The sequence below is a fragment of the Sebastes umbrosus genome, chromosome 9 (genome assembly GCF_015220745.1).
Source record: "Sebastes umbrosus isolate fSebUmb1 chromosome 9, fSebUmb1.pri, whole genome shotgun sequence".
Classification (NCBI taxonomy): domain Eukaryota; kingdom Metazoa; phylum Chordata; class Actinopteri; order Perciformes; family Sebastidae; genus Sebastes; species Sebastes umbrosus.
Window position 1 is genome coordinate 8,308,208 of NC_051277.1, and position 21,727 is coordinate 8,329,934.

The following is a 21,727-nucleotide window of genomic DNA, read 5'->3' on the forward strand; positions in this document are numbered from 1 at the left end:
GCGAGGAAAAACTGGCATGGCCATTTTCAAAGGGGTCCCTTGACCTCTGACCTCAAGATATGTGAATGAAAATGGGTTTTATGGGTACCCACGAGTCTCCCCTTTACAGACATGCCCACTTTATGATAATCACATGCAGTTTGGATCAAGTCATAGTCAAGTCAGCACACTGACACACTGACAGCTGTTGTTGCCTGTTGGGCTGCAGTTTGCCATATTATGATTTAAGCATAATTTCTATGCTAAATGCAGTACCTGTGAGGGTTTCTGGACAATATTTGTCATTGTTTTGTGTTGTTAATTGATTTCCAATAATAAATATATACATACATTTGCATAAAGCAAGCATATTTGTCCACTCCCATGTTGATAGGAATATTAAATACTTGAAAAATCTCCCTTTAAGGTACATTTTGAACACATAAAAAAAATGTGTGATTAATTTGCAATAAATCGCAATTCAATATTTTCATTGATTGACAGCCCTAGTCTTGATACTTCAATCTCACTCTGATATCTTTGCTAATATATTCTTGATATAAGGTGAAACTGAGCTCAATAAAGTCTTGAAAGCAAACTGACAATCCCCCTGGAGCTCACCTGGCAGTGTTGATGTTGTTCTCAGCATCTCTGACAGCCTCTGCATCCAGGTCCATTCCTGAGCTCTCCTCTAGGGTGGCGCCAGAGTCCAATGAATCCTGGGAGAGAGAAAGCAACAGCAAGAGTTTAACATTAGTTTGATTGTTTTCATGAATGGAAACAAAAGACTTGAACAAAACTAGTAGAGCAGAGCAAGAGATGTGAATGGGCAAGAATAGTAACATAAGCAGGTGCATCCCTGCTCTTAGAAACCACACACATCATCATGTTTCACTTCCTTTGAGTATTAGGGAACACAGGGTTTCTGTGCTTTGTCTTAAATGGTAGAAATCCAGCACAAATAAATATTCAAAAGAACCCCGCTGCACATTACAACTCAAAGATCACACCACAATTACCACGGTCATTTTTACATAAATATATACCACGAGTTAATGATTATCCGTCTTATCTCTCTAAACCTTTACAGTGCAAACCTCAAAACAAAACTAAAATTCCAAAGACAAGACGAGGGGGCTTTTACCATCACCGGTTTGTAGATTTTATAGTAATCATCATAATTAATACTGCAGAGTTATTGAGGATTTAAGTCTCTAAACATCCACACCCGAGTGTTTGTCAGAAAAGAAAAGTTGCGGTGGCTATCATCACATGACTGTGTGGAATGAATCAGTTGTGGCGAGGAGAACTATACATGACCTGCTGTACTTAAGGCACATGTCACACGGGTATCATAACTGTTATGTAAAGAGAGGAAATGGTGTGTGTTTGTTTAGGCACACAAGTGGGGTTGTATGAGGTACTTATCCATAGTCAGGGCCGGCAGCAAAACGTATTTTAGAAACCAAAAAAAAAATCAATATTAGTTTAAGTGTACACTATATTTAGAATATTTTCACTGCTTCACCTTGCCGTCAGACAGCCTTTCCAACAGGGAACTGAAGCCTTTGTATCCATCTATGCTCTCGCCAAATCCACCAGACTCCATAGAAAAAAATGCTATTTTAACAAACTAACTCAGCGAGGCAGCGGTAGACCAACAACCTCCGTGTTCTGCAAGGTCAAATTAATGTTATGTTTTAATGGAGTCTGGTTGCTTTGGCGAGAACATAAATAACAATTCCCTGTTGGAAACATAGACTGCATAGCTGTCTCATGGAAAAGTAAACCAGCAAAAAATATTCTAACTACAGCGTACACTTAAACTGATATTGATTTTTTTAGGTAAGTCTTTTAGGTGGCTAAAATGTGTTTTCCTGCCAGCGCTGACTATGAATAAGTACCTCATACAATTCCACTTCAAAACACCTGAATTATCATTTTAAAGACCCAGATTGTTGTTTATAGAGGTGACAGGTTTCTCATCAGTCCCAGGACACATCTCACTCTATCTGCCATGTTGTCTGCTCCTCATCTCTCTCCTGCCGTCTGGACGCTAAAATGGTTCTTGGGACAAGAGCCATTGAGGCTCAAAGGGGGGGTTTGAAGGGGGATTTGATTTCCACTGTGACGAGGCTTACTAAAAATGTATGTGACTCTAGTTGAAGAAAAAAAACACGCATTAAAGAAGTACCAAACATTTCTCCCTAGTGACAAATATTAGAAATCAAGAGAAACATTTGGATGTGTTTAAGGATGTAAGGTGGCACAATTAAGACACATTTCCCTTCAGGGCTGCACCTGGCGATTATTATCATTATTATTAACAGTTAATCTAACAATTATTTGCGAGGCTACAAGTTAGTAAGAACAAAACACTGCCTCCATATCTCTGAGTATTCATTAATCTGTGTGTACATTTGTTAAACAGGTCCGTTGTCGTCTCTGCTCGCTGCCCCGGCAGAATTCCAGCAATTGTACCAATCAGAGCTGAACAAAGACGGACTGTGCTGATAATATCAAACATCCAGCCTTGGAATGAACCGACAGATTGAGACAGGAAGGAGGTTAGCTATGGGAAATATGCTGCCAGCCCACACAGCAACTGGTCGGGGTCTGTGTATTGTCTGTGAAGGGTTCTTTGAGGGAAATCTCCACTGGGTGTGTGAGAAACATGGATGATTCTGTGCTGTTTCTCGGATGTGTGTGTGTTTGATGCTAATTAGGGTGTGACCCAAAACATTGACAGTGTGTGTTTGAGCATGCACAGATGTGTATGTGCTGTACAGACTTTGTGTGTATATGTGTTTCTGTGTCTTAGAGCTGCAAGGATTAATCGATTAGTTGTCAACTATTAAATTAATCAGCAACTATTTTGATTATCAATCGGTTGGAGAAATTTTTATAAGTAAAAAAAAAAGGTAAAAATTCTCTGATTCCAGCTTCTTAAATGTGAATATTTTCTGGTTTCTTTACTCCTCTATGACAGTAAACTGAATATATTTGAGCTGTGGACAAAATAAAGACATTTGAGGACGTCATCTTGGGCTTTGGAAAACATTTTCTGACATTTTATAGACCAAACAACTAATCGATTAATCGAGAAGAAAAATAAACGGATTAAACAACAATGAAAATAATCGTTAGTGTCTCCAACAAACCTGTGTGTCTGTCTGGCTTTGCTGTATGTGCTGCTCGGTCTGCGTGAGCGGGGTCTCCCCTTCTGTGTCGCAGGGACTGTCCTCAGGATCAGTTTGTTGCTCCTCGTCTCCATGGCAACCCTGGTCTGCAGACTCACTGGGACTCACACTGGAAAACAAAATATGAACTTAAAACACTACCACTGTGCCTTTATGGTGGTAGAGCACGCTAACCTATTTCAGAATGCGGTGTGAAACTCCCAGACATGTTGTTTTGTCTTAGAGGTGACTGACCACCCAACAGCTGCTCCCCTCGACATGTAAAGTTTGCTAATTAACATCACAGCTGTCAACATGTTTACTGGTAACCTGAGCCATCTGGCTGGCTCCGTGCCTTTATACATAATGTTCACTATGGCAAATATGTATCTTTAAAGTCCTCCGATGTCCTTATGACCACTGAGGAATCTGAGTAACGCGTGTTTTCTATCAGCAGGTGCATGGAGGGAAAAAGCAGAACACAACAGGTTGTTTCTGCAGTGTTGCTGTACAGAACTTCAGTGTGAATATGTTCTTATACACTTGATCTATGTGTAATGGTTTTCATTTTGTTTGTGTGTGTATGTGTGTATATTAAGGTGTGTGTGTGTGTGTGGACTCTCACCCTTGGCTGTCATAGTTGCTGAGGTCTTGGTCGATGGAGGTTTTCAGATCAAAGAAGTGCTGCTCTACTGCAGCCCTGATGGTTCGGTGGATTATCCTGGGAAAACACACAAAAACACATCATTTATCAAGATGTTCATTGAAATCTTTTTACTGTGTGTGATGATGCATTAAGTTTCACTAAAAAAAAACATTTTCCTCACATTCTGATGTGTGCTGCGTCATGGCTTTTGTTCGAACAAACAGGCGTTCAGGTTTTTGTGACACCTTAAATTCAGTATTTATTTTATTAGGCAAAGCAGTCCAACGCTTAAGTGACAAAATCTTAGACGAACCACAGCCATCCCTTAAATCACCATCACTACTACTACTACGAATACTACTGCCCTCGGGGCAAAGGTAGGGAGTCCCCTGTGCAAAGAAAAACATCTATAGAAAATAGCTTGTCCTTAAATATCTTAATTAGAAAGGCTCCTTTGTGTGTTGGGTTTTTATGTAAATGTGTTTTAATGTGTCCTATTTAAATAGCAGGTTTTGCACATGCAAACCAAAGACATATTTCTCTTTTGCACTATTCTGTTCTATTCCTAGGGTGACCCAAATGGATATCAAACCCAGGCAGTTACTCATCAATCGCAGTCTGTGTTTAAACCCGTGTTAGATACTGAGTAATGATGCAGCCCATGTTTCCTCCACTGGAATGAGTTTAGTTCAACTGTAATGAGGGTAAACTGTAACAACTCAGTTTACCAGTGATTATGTCTACACAGGACCAAAGCCAAAGGTTTACTTTGCGACTCTGGATAAGATCCTGTGACCATATTTTCTCTGTTTATTCAGCCAATAAAAATATCCACGTAAATCCACATAAATTAACAATCGCTAAAAGTCGACTTGTTTTGGACTCAACATGGATGCCTGCATGTAACAGTCGAACTTTAATGCTTCAAAGTTTAATTTACTAACAGCTGTGACCATAATGAGAGGAGGTGAGTAAGGAATCAAACATCTCAGAGCCTAATAATCACTAAAGTAGTTTCTTTTCAGTCCTTATTAAGTAAAAAACTTGGTCGACCTCTGAAAGGATTAATAATGCTTAAACTAGAAGCCAGAGAAGGAGGAGAAGAGGACATTTACGGCCTATAAAAGGTAACAATGGCAGTCACACTCTGACCTCTTCCACACCGTCATGTGACGGTTGATCCACGGGCTCTACTGAGATTTTATTTAACGTGCTCGACCACGTGTGTGTGTGATCATAAAGTATCCCTTCCTCATTTACGCTGGCTTCTTGCAGGCTGTTAGCTTTGTTTTATGCTCCAGCTCAGTAGAGGTTGAACACCTGGTAGAAAAACTCCCAGCTCTTCTTCACACTCCTCCACATCAGCTGCTGCTCCTGAGGGATCAAACTTCATCACTGCATCTAGTTTTGTTCCCCTGACTCTTTTTATATTCTTTACATATATATTTACTTTAATATCATACTGGGTGTGTTAAACATATTTACACCAACAAAGTTACACCATTTTAAAAGGAAGACTTGGAGCTGGAACATAACTGTGTTTGGGCTTCAACTTCATGGCCATTTAAGGTAAAACTCATAAAAGGTGTTGGGGCTGAGGTCAGATAAATGTGTGTGTGTGTGAGTTGAAGATATATCAGCCACACACCCACACACACACATTTCTCTGGACTACAAGCCCACCTTCGCCTGCAGCAGCAACTCAACCTCTAGCTGTAGGAAGCTCTACTAATAATAACTATCCATCACACACAAACACACAGTTACGTCCACATAAGCAGTAAAAAGATGATGTGCTTGCAGCCTTTATCTTTCACACACACGCACACGCACACGCACACACACACACACACACACACACACACACACACACTGGCAAGAGAGGCACCGTGTGTTTTTGCTGCTGTCGTCTAAATTTTGTCTAAATCCTTTCATGCCTCCCAACAGAGAAGAGGCCCTTTGAACACATCCTGGTAGCCAGAGGACATTAATCACACACAAGACGGTCTATGAAACTAAGGTGCTGGCAGCTATCTAATGGATATCTGAAATATCTGGAAATGTGCTCGCAGTTAATGTACTCGCATGACACCTACAGAAGACAGTCAAACTAGTGGAGGATGAAATTTAAGTGGCACGTTTTCAACTACAAGCTAGGAAGTTTAGTAGTAGGTTAGTATTCATTATTGGTAGCTTTATTCCTAAAATATTATGGTCGACAAAAACAGAGCATCCCACTGAGGACCTCCTCATCCACCATATTACTAGTTAATAATAACTTGTTTTTAAAAATTCTGTGGTTTCTATCACAATAAATAACCTTGCACTTATTACTTTATGCTAGCTGTAGTAGTCTGGTCTATTTATAGTGTGTTCTAATATATAGATATTTATCTCTAGTGTTGATATGAACATTGTATTTACTGTTCCTGTGCATTGCCTGGATAAGCTGCTACTGTAATTTGGGATCAATAAAGTACATCCATCCATCCATCTATGTATCACTGTTTTTTTATCTAACTGTTTGCTTGTTTTTTACATTTCATCTTGTACAGGTTTGTGTTCCTCCAGATGAAGTTTGACTAATAAACATTTATTTTGTCAAACGATACCAAAGTAAGTCAAACAGGCTTTTTCGAGGCATGAAAACGTGCCGATACATTAGAGCTGAAACAATTAGTTGAATGATCATTTATAGCTGATGTTAATATTAATGAGCAACTAGTTTGATAACTGATTAATTGTTTTTAAGTAATTATTTAAACACAAATTGCAAAACACCCCCTGGATCCAGCTTATGAATTGTGAGGATTTGCCTCTTTTCTTTGGCTTTCTTTAGCGTGTTGGTCGGACAAAACATATATGTCACAATAGGATTTATTTAGGAGATAGTGAGGTTTTTTTATTTTTTTGTTTTTCTGACATTTTATAGACATAACAATTTAGCAAATAATTGAGAAAAATAATCAGGAGATTAATTGATGATATGCGGATGTCAACAAATGCAAATGGTCAAATTGAATATGATGATTTTTTGCTGCCATTTTAATCTCTTTAGCTCAGTCTGTGGGGACTTGGCATGATTATTGATGAATTGAATTAGACTGCTGACTTTCTGTTTTCATGTGGTATTCCTGAAAATCTGAGACATCTTTGTGACCTCAAGCCTTCAGGTCTAACACTGACGTAAGCCACCGTAGAAAATGTTTTTATTGCGTTTCCATGTCGTGCAGTGGAGAAGCAGAGGCCTGACAGTCATGTGGTTGCTGAGTTCACGTCCTTGGGGCTCTAAAAGCACCGACCCATGCAAAACGCTTTCGTTTAGCTTCATAATCAAAACACAAGGCCGGCTTTCCTCTTTCCTCCTTATCACTTCCTCTCAACCTCTTACCTTTCTCCGAACTCTTCTCAGAGCCGCTTGCACTTCTTCTTTCTTGATTACTGTTATTTTAGCTGACTCTTGAGCAGATGGCCCTTTAACCCATCCTTAAACTTCAACTAACCTGGCTGCCTATCATTCTCTTAATAACATTTTCAGGATATAACTGCTTGCTTTAAGTTTTTTTTTTTTTTTTTTTTTTTTACAATTAGGTGCACATAAAATGACTTTCAGTTTCTAAGTGTAGCTAGAAATTTAGGTTTATATATGTCTGTAGGTTACTACAGTGTGTGTACATAAAGACGTGCCTACTATGTTATCATGAGTGGATAAATTGCTGGTGTGTACTTACTCAGCAGAGTCAGCAGGCAGGATGGATATGGGGGAGAGGTGGGAGCTGTACAGAGAGAGGACAACATGGTTAGAACATCATGTACTACTCGACTCCCTTCCCACACTGACATGAAATGACCTTGGAGGGTGTCGGACAACGATAGTCAAAACAGGGAAGAAGAACGAAGATAACCATGAACACATCTGTGCGTACTGTGTGTCTGTCTGTTTGTAGTCACTACAGTTGATCCCTTGTGCCAAATGACAATCTCAAGAACACACACACCAAGGTTATAATAGTTTTGATACGAAAACCTAATGAATCCATTGGTACCAACCATGTCATACTAGCTTGTCCACGAAGGAGGCTAAATAACGCTCCAAACCTGCGCTGATTTTTGGTGAGGAAAAACTGGCCTGACCATATTCAAAGGGGTCCCTTGACCTCTGACCCTTTACAGACATGCCCACTTTATGATAATCACATGCAGTTTGGGGCAAGTCATAGTCATGTCAGCACACTGACACACTGACAGCTGTTGTTGCCTGTTGGGCTGCAGTTTACCATGTTCTGATTTAAGCATATTGTTTTATGCTAAATGCAGTACCTATGAGGGTTTCTGGACAATATCTGTCATTGTTTTGTGTTGTTAATTGATTTCCAATAATAAATATATGCATACATTTGCATAAAGCAGCATATTTGCCCACTCCCATGTTAATAAGAGTATTAAATGCTTGACAAATCTCCCTTTAAGGTACATTTTGAACAGATAAGAAATGTGCGATTAATTTGCGATTAACTATTTTAATCGATTGACAGCCCAAAATCTAATATATTTTTCACTGCTTATTTTCATTTTCGTTGAAGTTTTAGTTTACTATAATAACCCTGACACACAGACACACACATTTTCAGTCACTGGCGCCACTTTGGGTGGGCAGATTGTTATTTAGGCTACAGAGCTCTGCTACACCCTGCTGATCAGATAGAAGGAAGTGTGTGTGTGTGTGTGTGTGTGTGTGTGTGCGTGCGCGTCAAGTCATATTTGTTCCTCGATGTCCCTCCATGTGTATGTTTGGTATGAAACAGGGAGGTGGCTCAGATGTGTCCGTTGATTTAGCAGCCTGCCGCTGGCCTCACAAACACACACACACACACACACACTGACAGGCACGCCAGGACTCCAGATTTATATAACACTCCTACACAAACAACACAACACAACACAACACAACACAACACAACACAACACAACACAAGGTCGTTCACATTATGCCCAAGAGCATGGGTGCATCTCATGTATACTTTGTGTGTATGTGTGTCGGCTGTCAAACTCGTCTCATTAGAAAAACAGCAGCTGACGTTACGCAACCTTTTCGTGTGGATGTATGTTGACTCTTTTACACACCCACACACAAACACACACTCTTAATGCAGTAAGAAGTCCTCAGGTAGATCGATACAGACTGAATTATTAATGGTAGATAGGAAACGATAAAGCCCTCCATCTTTATTCTCTGTTTCTAGTTGTTATTCTTACCGCCCAACTCTCTTTTCTGGCCTCCTCTCATTATTTCTCTCTTCATCTTAATTGTTGTCTCTATTTACATACCATTATTATGATTCTCGCCTACCTCTTTCTCTTCCTCCCTTTCTTTCTTTCACTCCACCCCATCACGCTTTATACTAAATATATTTTCCGTATCATCTCTACCCTTTGCTTATCTCCTCTTTAATCTCCTCTTCCCCTTGATGCTTACTGGCTTTGAATGTAATATGCATCTCACATTCCCCTTTCTGACACTGTAACCTTGATCGTGAATGTGTGTGCGTGTGATGGAGAGACAGACACAAAGAGAAGTGTTGTGGAGATCAAACAGTAAGCCTGCCAAAACAGGGAAGTAATGAGATGTGCAAACTGACTTGTTTTCCCATGCCCTCCCAAGTTGACTCAGTAAATACTTGGATAACGTTAAACTAGCTTCTGACTTTGTGGGAGGTCAACATCTATTTTAGAGTCCATAATTATCTGGACTGAGTTCTCCTCCTGTTAGTCAGCATAGAGAACTGCCCTTTGAACGGGACAGAGCAGGCTCCCTACAGCAGCGACTGTCCCTTCGAAGCGCTGATAACATCTGACAGCCCAGGCTCTCCTGCTGAGTTGTGCCCTCGGAGACCGCGCTGGGTGGCTGCATCACTAACAATAGATCCTCGATAGGGTCCCTGAAGGACGTTACGTAATCTCCACGTGCCTCGAGTAGCAAAGATAATATCTGACGTTACACCATTCTGCCCCTGGAGACTTGAACTAAAATCGTTGTCGCAGCCTTTGGGGTGTTCCTGCCCCTCCTGGAGCTCCCGAAGCAGCAGTAGAGATAACATTTCTATCAGCGCCAGTAGAGCCCTAAAGGACACATACATGACACCCTTTAGAGGGCCCTTTTGGGCTTTTCCTCACTGCCAAGGACACCATGAAGGGTAGATAGGACTGAGTACTCTCGGTCCCTGATGTAGTTGAAAGTGGATGTGAAGAGGTTTTGATTATGTCTCAAGGTTCCTTTACTAGCTGTCATACGAACAAACTTTACAAGCTTTACGACACAAGGACAGAAGGGAACGGTGCAAAGCTCAGGAACAGACAGATTGCAGAGGACAGATATTGAACATCATCAACGAATATATTCTCTTGTAAAATGTCTGGTGTAATCTAGTTTATGAGAGTACTAGGTTGCTTGATTGTTTGTTTGTTATTTAAGACGTGATATTCAGAGTAAAGGTACAAAAAAACTGACTGGTCACTTCAATGAAGATCCATGTTGGATGTTCATGCAGCACTTTTTTAAAAACATATCAACAAAGTGTTTCCAAGACATACAGTGTGACGGTTAAGTATTCATTTTTATTGTTGATTTTGACCTAAAACTGCCACATGTGCAAGGGTGCAACGGTAAAGTAAATACTAGTAAATACTAGTTGGCGGTTTGGCTTTCAAAAGTGCTCCAGGTAGGTTGGATTAGATCAGATCCTGCAGACACGACTGCAGTAGTAGCCAGAGGCAGAGTTAAGACCTTGATAACATCTTAAGGAGCCACACCGTTCATTGGCAACGATACTGTAAAACCTTTTAAAGTCACCTAAGTACAGTAGACACACAGTCACTTTGTGTTTGATAAAAAAAAAATGCTCTGCTTATTTTCATACTCTGCTCCAAGGTGAAGTTTTTACCATGACTCAATGTTTTAACAATGCATGGTTCAGTACAGCTTCCACAGTTGTGTTGTGTAAACAACTGTCCCAAACGTATGTACTATATTCACTACATATCACATATATATAGGCCAAGAGTATCTGTTCCACACCCTATTTACTGCAAAGCTGCAACGCTGTGCTGTGCGATCAGATCAGTGTCCATGTCTCAGCTGACTCAGTGACCAAAGAACAAAAACATCTCTGAATGACTGTGGTTTTGTCTGCTGTATTAAATTAACAAAATAGAATGACAACAAAGGACATTTGGGTTGTCGGTGCAGATGGTAGCGAGGGGAAAAGGGCTGATGAAGGGCGTCCTTGCATTATTTACAACATTTACTCTGGTGGAGTGTGTGTGTGTGTGTGTGTGTGTGTGTGTGTGTGTGTAAGGTGAGTTTGAGGTTAGTTGCGATTTCAAAGAGGTGCTGTTGTCAGCACACCTGACTCTGTTCTGTTCTGGCTGGGAGGTCCTACAGACTGCTGCAGTCTACGCATCCACTGACACACACCAACATAGATTCATACCACACATATACTGAATATCAACGTGCACAAGATGTCATATTTCACTTTGGCTAGTGACCTACTTCAAACACACACACACTAAGCTTTCCCTTCACACACACAGAATCCTAAACCTCAAGAAACTCTCACAGAACCTTACTACAGATGTTTGCATTCAAACAACGCTGACCAGGTTACAGATTTAAGATCTGTGTTTGGTTTTCTGCTCATTTGTTTGTTTCCATCATTTGCATGGAACGTGCAGCTCTCTTTCATTCACTTTCCCCCAGTCATCCCACAGACATTTAGCCATTTGAGAAGAATGATAAATGTTGTTTAGTTGACTCAACAAATCCTCCACAGCCCCTCTTCTCTACCTCCTCAACCCTCCTTCAATTAATCATTCTTCTTGCAGAGTCACAAGGAGCTGATGCAACGCTTGAACTTGAGATGTTTTTTTGGCATTGCCTGAGAACAGATATAAATCTATATTAATAAACAATGTCTGTGTCAATGTCTGTGAATTTCTGTCAAAGGTTATTTGGGTTTCTGGCACCATATCAATTCCTGTCTTTTGGAAAAATGTATAAATGTTCTCAAGATAAGACCTGCAACTAATGATTATTTCACTATCAATTAATCCATGGGTTATTTTTTTGATTAATTATTTATTTTATTTATCTTATTATTGATTATTTAGTCTATGACATGTAAAAACAAAATATCATGAAAAATGTCACAATTTCCAAAACAAAAAGATGGCATCCAACCAAGAGTCCAAAAGATATTCAATTTTGTATGTGAATTACAAAAACCGAGAGATAAAACACTAAACACAGCTAAATCGACAGAACATTCCTCTGCATCCATTTTAATAATCAATTCATTATTTCAGTCATTTTTCAAACAAAAATACAAATATTCTCTGGTTCTTCAGAGCTTCTCCAGTGTGACAATTTCTCTGTTTTATCCTCCATTTAATATCAAAGTCAATATCTTTGGGTTTTCGTCTGTTGGTCAGACATAACGGGACATATGAAGACGTTACTGTGGACTCTGAGGAATTGTTGTTTATTTAGACATGTATTTGACTCATCAAGAGAATCAAGAAAATAATCTGCATTTAAAATAATCATTAGTTGTAACCCTTAATAAGTCCTTACATTTCAAAATTTGACATTTTTTCTTGATAACTGGCTTTTAATGATTGTTTCTTAAAATTGTTCACAAAATTTTCTGTCAACCAACTAATCAAACAATTCACCAATCGTTTCAGCAACAGTGGAGATAAACTGCTTCTCTTGTTGACACAAATAGAGCAAATATTTTGTAATAATATGTTTCAAATTGATCGCTAAGAGCTTCTTAAGGTACTTTGGTACTCAATGTTAAAAACGTACATAAACTAAGGAAACAGAGCACCGGCACTCGTAGATAGAGGGTCTTTTTTGTTGTTGTTTATTGTGGGCAAAAAAAACGAATGCGTTTTAGCAGGAAGCCATCATCTGCGTCACTACCGCGCACCTGATACCTGATACCGATACAGAAACTGCCAACAACTGCGACTTCCTCCAATCACCTACTTGCTATAAGGTGCATCAGATATATAAAAACGTTATTTGATTGAGAAAATGCTTATTAAAAAGTGACAACAGACATTTTCTGCCCCTCTTTCTCGCAAAATGCTGACACATACTCAGCCACACACGCCCCCTGCTTTCTTCATACTTGGATTGCGTAACACAATATCAGCTGTTAAGTAACCCCATAACCCCTTTCTCTTCATCTTTTTACTGCTCGGTTTCTATTCCTGTACTAGAAAAGACTTCCTCTCGTCTCTCTATTCACTTTCATCTCTGCCTGGTAACAAAACAATGAGCAAGGAAACACAGTATAATCTCATTTCCCTCCATTCTTCCATTCATACTTAAAAGGTATTACATCACTTAAAATGAAGGTTTCCACTAATTCATTCTCCAGTCGATCCATTATTGTAGCTTTCCCTTTGTTAATCAATCCACTTAATTCAACTAATGTCATGCCCTTTTCCCTCTCTTTCACCCTCTAGTGCTCTTTCATTCATTTAGCCATCCTCCAACCACATTATTGGATACATATTTCTCCTCCATCCATTCATTCATTCATTCATCCATCCCATCATCTATTCCAGTCAGACTAGAGGGGTTACATAACCCTGATGTTTACCTCTGCAGCAGAATGTCACAGGCCATTCTCATTTTTCCCAGCTGTGTTTTCTCTCACTGTGATCTGTCCTTTTTGTTTTGGTGTTTCAGTGTGAAGGCTGTCTCGTAAGTCTGGCAGGCTGTTTGTCAGTTTCTCTGTTGTGTCTCTTCTTCTTCTTCTTCTTCTTCTTCTTCTTCTGTCCCGGTGCGGTCAGCGAGCTAACACGTACCGTAGGTTATTAAAGTCCAATCTGTTTTTGTATTTTTCGAACCCCACAGAGAAGTCGGCTTGACTTTTAACCCAACTCAGCACGATTTCTCTCTCGTTCTTCTTTAACCACTTGACACATCTCCTGTAGGAGCAGTATCCAGCTGTTCGGCTTCCTCTGTCTGAACTCTCCTTCAGATTTCTCCTCTATTGGGTCGGTCAGCCTTGTATCCAGTGGGTCGGTTATCCCAGTTGAGCACTCTGAGGTGTCAGCGTCAGTACCAGCAGGTCTAGCAGCAGAGTCAGGGTATCGCCTGGGTGCATGCTGAGGCGTCCTATGAACTGATGTGTGTGTGTGTGTGTGTTGTTGAATGAGTGTGAGTGTGTGTGTGTGTCTGCACTGTCTGTAGAAGTGCTGCAGTAAACATCCAGAGCTCTGCTCAAATATATGAGCTTCTGATGTAACCAGGCAACAACCCCCGGGAGAGCCAATGAGATGGGAGGGGCTGAAATTGGGAGCCAATCGTAAGAAGGGAAGGACTTTTTGCGAGCCAATCGCGAGGCAGAAAGGGGAGGGAGGTTTGATCTTTTTGGCCCACTCAGTGGTGACTATAAACTCAGCAGTTAATACAGCCGGACCAGTGGGCTGTGCAATGGCGTGCACACACACACACACACACACAATCGCAGAAACACACACCTGTGTCTGTTAAATCACCCTCTATGAGTCTTCTCAGACAGGCATCAATATATTTAACCAATTATTGATCAATAAGGGACGGAGAGGAGTGACAGTGATACCTGAAGAGCTGAGCAGAGTATGACAGGACACTAGGGATGGGGGAAAAAATTGATACAGCATAGTATCGTGATATTTTGCATGGCAAAGTATCAATCTTTACTAGATATGGCCGCTATTCTGTCTTTGATAGGATGTAGCGGGCTCTGTCTTAAGGCCCTGACACACCAAGCCGGCCAATTTGGGGCCGTCGGTTAGCGTCTGTTGGCCTAGTTTTTGCGGTGTGTCCCGCACCGTCAGCTCTAGTCTGCCCGTGACGGAAGTTTTTCGTCCGATTCAGCATGTTGAATCAGCGGCGGAGCTCGTCGGTGAGAGAAATCACTCTGACTGGCTGTTCAGCTTAAACGAATCAGTGCACGAGAAGAGAAACGGAAGTGAAGAAAGCAAGCCAACGAGTAAAATCAAGAGGAAAAACACAGAAGGCTCTTCTCATTCTTCATCTGATCATTCCAATAAACAGAAATTTTAACAACGACATGGCCATCTGGAATGAAGCTAAGTGGACAGTGAGAGTGGTGTGAAAATGGTCGGCAGACGCCGCTTTGTTTCGTATACGAATCATAACAACTGCTTGTATATCCGACGTCCTCGGTCTTCCAGTTGCCCTTTTTGAATGCAAATACAGATTACCGCCACCTGTTGGTGTGGAGAGTTATTTCCTCTCACGCAGGTGCAGAACGTACGTGCTAACTGGCCATTGGCTGTAGTCTTTGCGGTGTGTTCGAGTGCAATTTGTCGGCCAAGACAAAGGCAACGTGAGGCGACGCAACAGACGGCCTCCATCACCGCTAGTTCTTTGATGTTGGCTTGGTGTGTCTGGGCCTTTAAAGCTAGAGTGAAGTTACTGGCAACATATGAAGTAGATCAACAATGAATCCATTGGTACCAATCATGTCATGTTAGGTTATCGGGGAGAACGCTAAATAACGCTCCAAAGTTACGCAACATTTTGGCAAGGAAAAACTGACATGGCCATTTTCAAAGGGTTCCCTTGACCTCTGACCTGAAGATATGTGAATGAAAACTCTGAGATGAACCGAGTCAAAACTGCATCTTATTAGATAAAACAGATGTTGGCAAACTGCATAATTTGCAGTTGAAAAAAGGTAATGAATTGAAATATATCGCAATATATCTAATCACAATACTACATCGTGATAATATCGTATTGTGGAGCCTCTGGTGATTCCCACCCCTAAGTGACATGGAGTGAAAAATATGAACATAAACAAAAGCGAGGAGGAAAAAAGGAGGGAGGAAAACAGCACACAGAAAGGAGAGAGAGGAATATTCAAATGTAATTGATGTTTCAAATGTGCACTTCACAGTCATATCTGTGTCTACACTATGTGTGTGTGATAATGTAGGGCATATAAAGAACACTGATAGTCACCACTGAACCGAAGCACCAACGTGTCACTCCCAAGGAAACTAGGTTAGGTTCTTTTTGTCCTCATAATGTCTCCATGTGTCAGCCAGTGTGTTTCCAATAGGATGAGACTTCAGATAAACTTTGTTCAAATCAAAGTAAGAAAGGATGTCATGCAGGAGATTATAAATGGTTTTAACAAGCACTAGAAAGGGATGCCTAGCAAAAAGGGCTTTGATAAAATATGAGCGATATCACACAGAGAGAGATGATAAAGACAAAGAATATGAACAGAATAACCTGAGAATACTTGATAAGTAATCTAAACCAAATTAACCTTTTAACGCTGTGTTTCTAGCTGCTTCAAAAGCAGATGCTCAGAACATTTAGCTTGGACCTGGACAAGATATTTCATATTGTATTTTCCATAACAATGGTACATAAAATACCACAACAGTCCCTGACTTCTTCGAAGAGTTTAATTTTTATCATTTTAATTTAAAATTTTTTTTTTTTAGTCTGGGTCACAACTTTCTAAACTCTACGTCATTCCAGAAATTCCTCAAGGAAAGAAAGAAATGTTGTGCAACTTTGGTCGTTAATCATCAACTAGACTTGGCCAAGGTTTGGTGTTGATTGTCCTTCCTGTACTTTGGTTCGGCCAAACCCTGATCTCAAACTTTATCGACTGTGACTAACAAAGAAACTACAGTGTTGACACAAGGAGGCGACAATCAAAATAAAATAATTTTCCCGTGATAATTAAGGGACGCGAGTGCTCCTTAGAAAGTCAGATAGGACAGCTGTACCAGAACTGCGGGTGAGAACTGATAGCACACGTGGTGAGTGGTGCTATCTAGGTCAGTTAGTATATCATATTACACATTGTGCCCAGTGAAGGCCCCCAGGACTCGACACAATCGGGAAGTGAAGGGTGAGGGAGGCATGAGAAGGAGGGCATGACGTGAGACAAACTGAAGGAAAGAGAGGGAGGACTTCTTTATATATATGATCGTTATGAATACGAGTGGATGCTTTGAGTTTTAAATGGACCATACAATGATAGAAAAAGGCAATCATTTATATATTATATTACACATAAGGACCAACCAAAATCCCATTACCCTTTCAGCCACTAATGTGCGGTTTATGCTAACATGCTTGACTTTCAGAAAATGTTTCATATTTTAATCCTTGATTCTGATTAATCACTTCCTGTATGTGCAGAACTACCTAGACTATAGAAAATACTTTAAATTAGGCAAATTAAGTGAATTTACAGGGTATTTATAAAATGTTACAATGCTTTTTAAAAAATATTTTGCACAATATTTTGGTGAGAATGTATAAAGCAAAAAAAACAAACAAAATATTTGGTCCACCAGTTTGTGCAAAGTCTTATTTCCTGGTATCAGTCATAGAAGACAAGCGTGTGTGATCTATGAACTAGGTCAAAACACACAGCTGATACTCCTGAACTGACCTACATACTGTATTTATGTTTACAGGTATGTAAAGGTCATGCAGACATATCACATTCAACATACATATGAACTGTGCTAGGGCTGTCCTCGACCAAAGAAATCCTTAGTTGACTAACACTCATATGGTTTTGTTGACTAATCAATAAGTTGATTTAATCGACAGATCTGTAAAACTGAGTTTCTCCACAAAGAATCACCCAAAAGCACCACTTTAAAATCTTGTGTTTACCAGAGATGTGCTCATAAGTTTCTTGGAGATAAGTCATTTAGCATGAAAAAAGCATAAAAACGACTAATCAACTACAGAAATCTCGAACGATTAGTCAACTAAAGGGGGGCCGCCCTACTCATATTAAAACCGTACCGTTTGACACAGATCTCGCACAGTGTGACATGCAATAAAAGTACTTGATCATTTTTGTCACGCTGCCTAGAGGCTCCTCTACAAACATTCAGTGTTTCTGTGTCTGTGTGTGAATTAATCATAAGGTGATCCCCATAAAAGAAAACTTGACCTAGAAGAGAGGAGTGTACATATATTTGTGTTTGTTTTGTGTGGGTGGACACGTGCACATTGTTTGTTGCCACAAGCAGAAATAACAGAGCTCTCCAGCACTCTGTAGTGTCACAGTGGGGAATATAAATCATTTCCACAGCCACATAAAAAAATAACAGGAAGGAAAACCTCATAAGGGGATTCACAGAGAAGGAAGTACAAGAAGTACAAGATGTGCAACAGGAGACGGTACATACGTCAGTCATGCCAGGGCGGTGTGATGCTTGTAACTGTGAGGAATGAGGGCTCTAACTCTGGGACAAAATTGAAGACAAGTGTTTTATAATGTGTTTAAATGCTATCTTCTGGTTTGACCTTTTCTCTCCAGAGGTCTGATATTGCATTTTCACTCAGACGGAAAATCAATAAATCGTTCACAAGTAGGGACACTTTCCAATTCTCCCACCCTCTCCTTGCTCCCTCACAGCCCTCCTCTGCCCTCTGATTCTCCGTTCCCTCCATTAATCCATCCCTCCCTCCTGCTCCTCCTCACCGGGTCCAGGAGTGCATCCCAAGAGTCCTCTTCTAAAGCCTGCCAGGATATTTCAGTGGCCTCATGAAAAATACTTTCCACAGAGAGAGAGAGAGAGGATATACGCAGGGTAGAGGAGGAGGGAAGTAGTAACAGGGGAAGCAGAGAGATCAGAAGAGAAATACCAGGGATTATATATAGATTTGAAATGAGCAGAGGCTGTCAGCATGTAAGGTGTGTGTGCTGCCAGTCAGAGTCTATTAAGGGAGCGCTGCACCAGCCACATAGGACAGACTTCCCTGTCTGTCAAGTGCTAGACAAACAACTCAGCCACAGTTAATGTTGAGTCACTAGAACTTTCTCTCCATTTCAGAGCTGGCAAACCAGTTATGTGTCAGAGAACAGCTGATGAAACACACGTGAAACAGTGAGCTATTCTCAAAACAGTCACGGAGTTTTCAGCAACAAATGCTGACACACACTGACTCGTCAAAATCTTTAAGACAGTACTTAAGGTTATAATTACTGGAAAAAAGACAATAAATTAAGGATAGCTGAGACATAAGACAAAAAGTGCTTTGTTTTTAAAAAAATCACAAATTCTTCATATTCTTGAAACTATAGGTTTGAAAAATGTTTCAAAGGATGTGGCATTTTCCTCACACAAAGAGACCAAATTACCTCCGACTAAAAATTTGAGCAGAAACAATTAATTAAAAAGAATTAAGAAAATGAATCTGCAACTATTCTAATAATCGGTAAATCTTTTGATTAATGTAATTTTTTTTAATCAAAATGCCCAAAATTCTCAGTTTCCCCCTCCTTAAATGTAAATATTTGTTGGCTTTCTTAGTTTTTTTATGATAGTAAACTGATTCTTTGTGTGTATCACACAAAGAATACAAATGTTTGAATATTTCAACTTGGGCTTCAGGGATTGATCATGAATGATGGGACTTTTACACCATTTTCTGACATTATATAGTCAAGACAATAATCGTCAGGTTAATCAATATTGACAATAAGCATCAGTTATGCCACTAAGCATGAACACAAGAAAATGCATCATAATTGTTGGTCATGAGGCTGAAACTATATGATTCCTCAAGACAGTCTTGTTTTTATGTTCACTGGACCAAACAGTATCTATTATCAGTATATTTAATAATATAAAAATTGTGTTTTTATAATCGATCATCTTTGTACTGCAGGTTGTGCTAGAATTACTGAGCTTTAGATGCATGTCTGAGGTTTGTTTGCCGGTGTAGCTGTAATTAAAATAAGTGGAGTTCCACATAAAACACAGAAAGCATACAAAGAGTTCAACATAAAGATTGCCCGCTTGCTCGGGGCAAGAAAAATGTCACTTTGGGCTAGTAAATCTAGCAGCAACACATTGTTGAGCAGTGAGCCATCTCACTTCCTTCTCATCTCTGTTGAGAGTTGCACATGTGTAGTACCGATCAGACACTTGCAAGAAAATGGCGGCGGGTAAAGATAAAGTTTATGAGCTGAAGCGCAAGCGAGCATTTTAATTATCCTGGAAACAGGATGTTAGTTGGGTGGCGTTAGAGGATGTGAAACTCCAGATTCATTTACTTAAATAAAGATTAAACATGACAGTTAACTTTGGTCTGTTATTATTTGATGACAGCTAATAAATAAACCAGTTAGTATAGGGGCAAGTAAATATTGACTTTGGGCAAGTAGATTTCTGACCCACTTTCACCGACCGGGGAAGTGAAAAGAAACCATTAACTTTGAACCCTGATACACATTCTTTACTTTCAGGTCAGATGAGCAATGAGACTAAATGCTTTGAAATCAATAGTGCTCGATATTTTTAGCAATTTAAACAGATGTATTCTCTAAAGCTTTGGGCCCGCATTATTTAAATGGATTTGTGGTGTAGGCTGTCGACTCCAAGGTCTAAAATACAGAAATAATCCCCCAGACCAGACACTGAGGTCAGACAAGGTCACAGGGATGACGGCTGCAGGCTAGCCACAGCTAAACGAGAATTAACACCAACTAAAACATATCACATGAGAATTAAAAAATAGAAACAGTTTGGCCAGCGTCGTTTAATTAAAATAATTTGCTGCATGTAACCCCCCCCTTACATCTGCATCAGCAATCATTAAAGCTTTCAGTATTAATGGACAACAGCTGCCACCTAAAACCTTCCTCCAGTAAAACACACACAGAGGGATCCTCTTGTGTTGGCCCACAAACAATGTATTAACTGCTAAACCACTTAGATATCAAGCGATGCAGACAACCGTAAACAGATGACACACATACTGGAGCGGCCTGAACTCTCTTGCTATCCATGATCATATATATCATAACACAGGTTTTTGAATGTTTAACGTTTAACATTTGTTTAACGTATGCCTTTGTCTCTGAGTTACAGTGAGAGATATATTGCTTGTGCTGTGTGGTCATGTGAGCATGATTGTGTATAGAATAAGAAACTGTGTGTGTGTGTGTGTGTGTGTGTGTGTGTGGATTATGGATTACGGTCTGTAATCACCTTAAAGGCCAGTGAGACAAGACTAGCAGCATGACCCTGACTCACACAAACACGCCCATGCCCACATGCATGCACGCACGTACGCAAAAAAAGCATTGAAACCAATGCAGGTCAATGGGACAGGAGACAAACTGCAGTTCGACTCACACTGTGTAATTGGACACATTAAACAGTTATAACTTATATGGTAAAAATGGTAATAATATCACCATGCTGTAATACAGAGTATAATTCATGCCAATTTAAATAATTAAAAGAACATTTTCCATAAATGTTCGACAGTGAAGCTGGTTTAACAACTGAGATTATTTATTTCCACATAAAAATGAACTGTTCATTTGAGAGATAACAAGCCCATATCCAGTTTAAATGATGACTCTATGCTAATTCATTTTGAATAACTTGGAGTGGACACACTGTCAGCGAGGTATCTGGCTCTCTTTGCAGTTAAAATTGAATAAAAATTATTATATTACATTTTTAAAAAGAATTCTCAAGACTAATAGCCCCTCGTCTTTCTTAAAGATCCAGTGTGAAGGATCTGGCGGTATCAGGTATCTACCCGCTCCATATGTAAATATAAACAGCTCTTTTTAAGGTAACGAAAACACAACGATTCTTATTATCAGGTGATTATACACTAAAGAAAACATACTTATTAATATTATATTCCACTTCTGCCAATAGATCCCCCTAAATGTTACACACTGGTCCTTTAACTGATGTTTTTCTCTTTTGTTGATGTCGTCTTGTGTTTGTTACTGTCCTGCCTGTTTTATAATCAACGCTAAAATGCTTTAATTGTGAAGCACTTTTGTTTTGAAAAGCGCTCTATTAAAGATCTTTA

At 39.8% G+C, this 21,727-nt stretch overlaps 1 protein-coding gene across 6 annotated transcripts in view; it reads right to left on the bottom strand.

Annotated features, from left to right (window-relative positions):
- The window catches only part of fam13b (family with sequence similarity 13 member B), an 81,289-nt gene that overhangs the window by 11,615 nt on the left and 47,947 nt on the right, over positions 1-21,727 (bottom strand). For all 6 annotated transcript variants that reach the window (XM_037779949.1, XM_037779950.1, XM_037779951.1 and 3 more), the window contains 4 exons: positions 7,536-7,580; positions 3,784-3,879; positions 3,141-3,288; positions 601-698 (listed from right to left, as the gene is read on the bottom strand). In XM_037779949.1, coding sequence (XP_037635877.1) covers positions 601-698; positions 3,141-3,288; positions 3,784-3,879; positions 7,536-7,580 — 387 coding nt within the window. The remainder of the gene's footprint in view (positions 1-600; positions 699-3,140; positions 3,289-3,783; positions 3,880-7,535; positions 7,581-21,727) is intronic.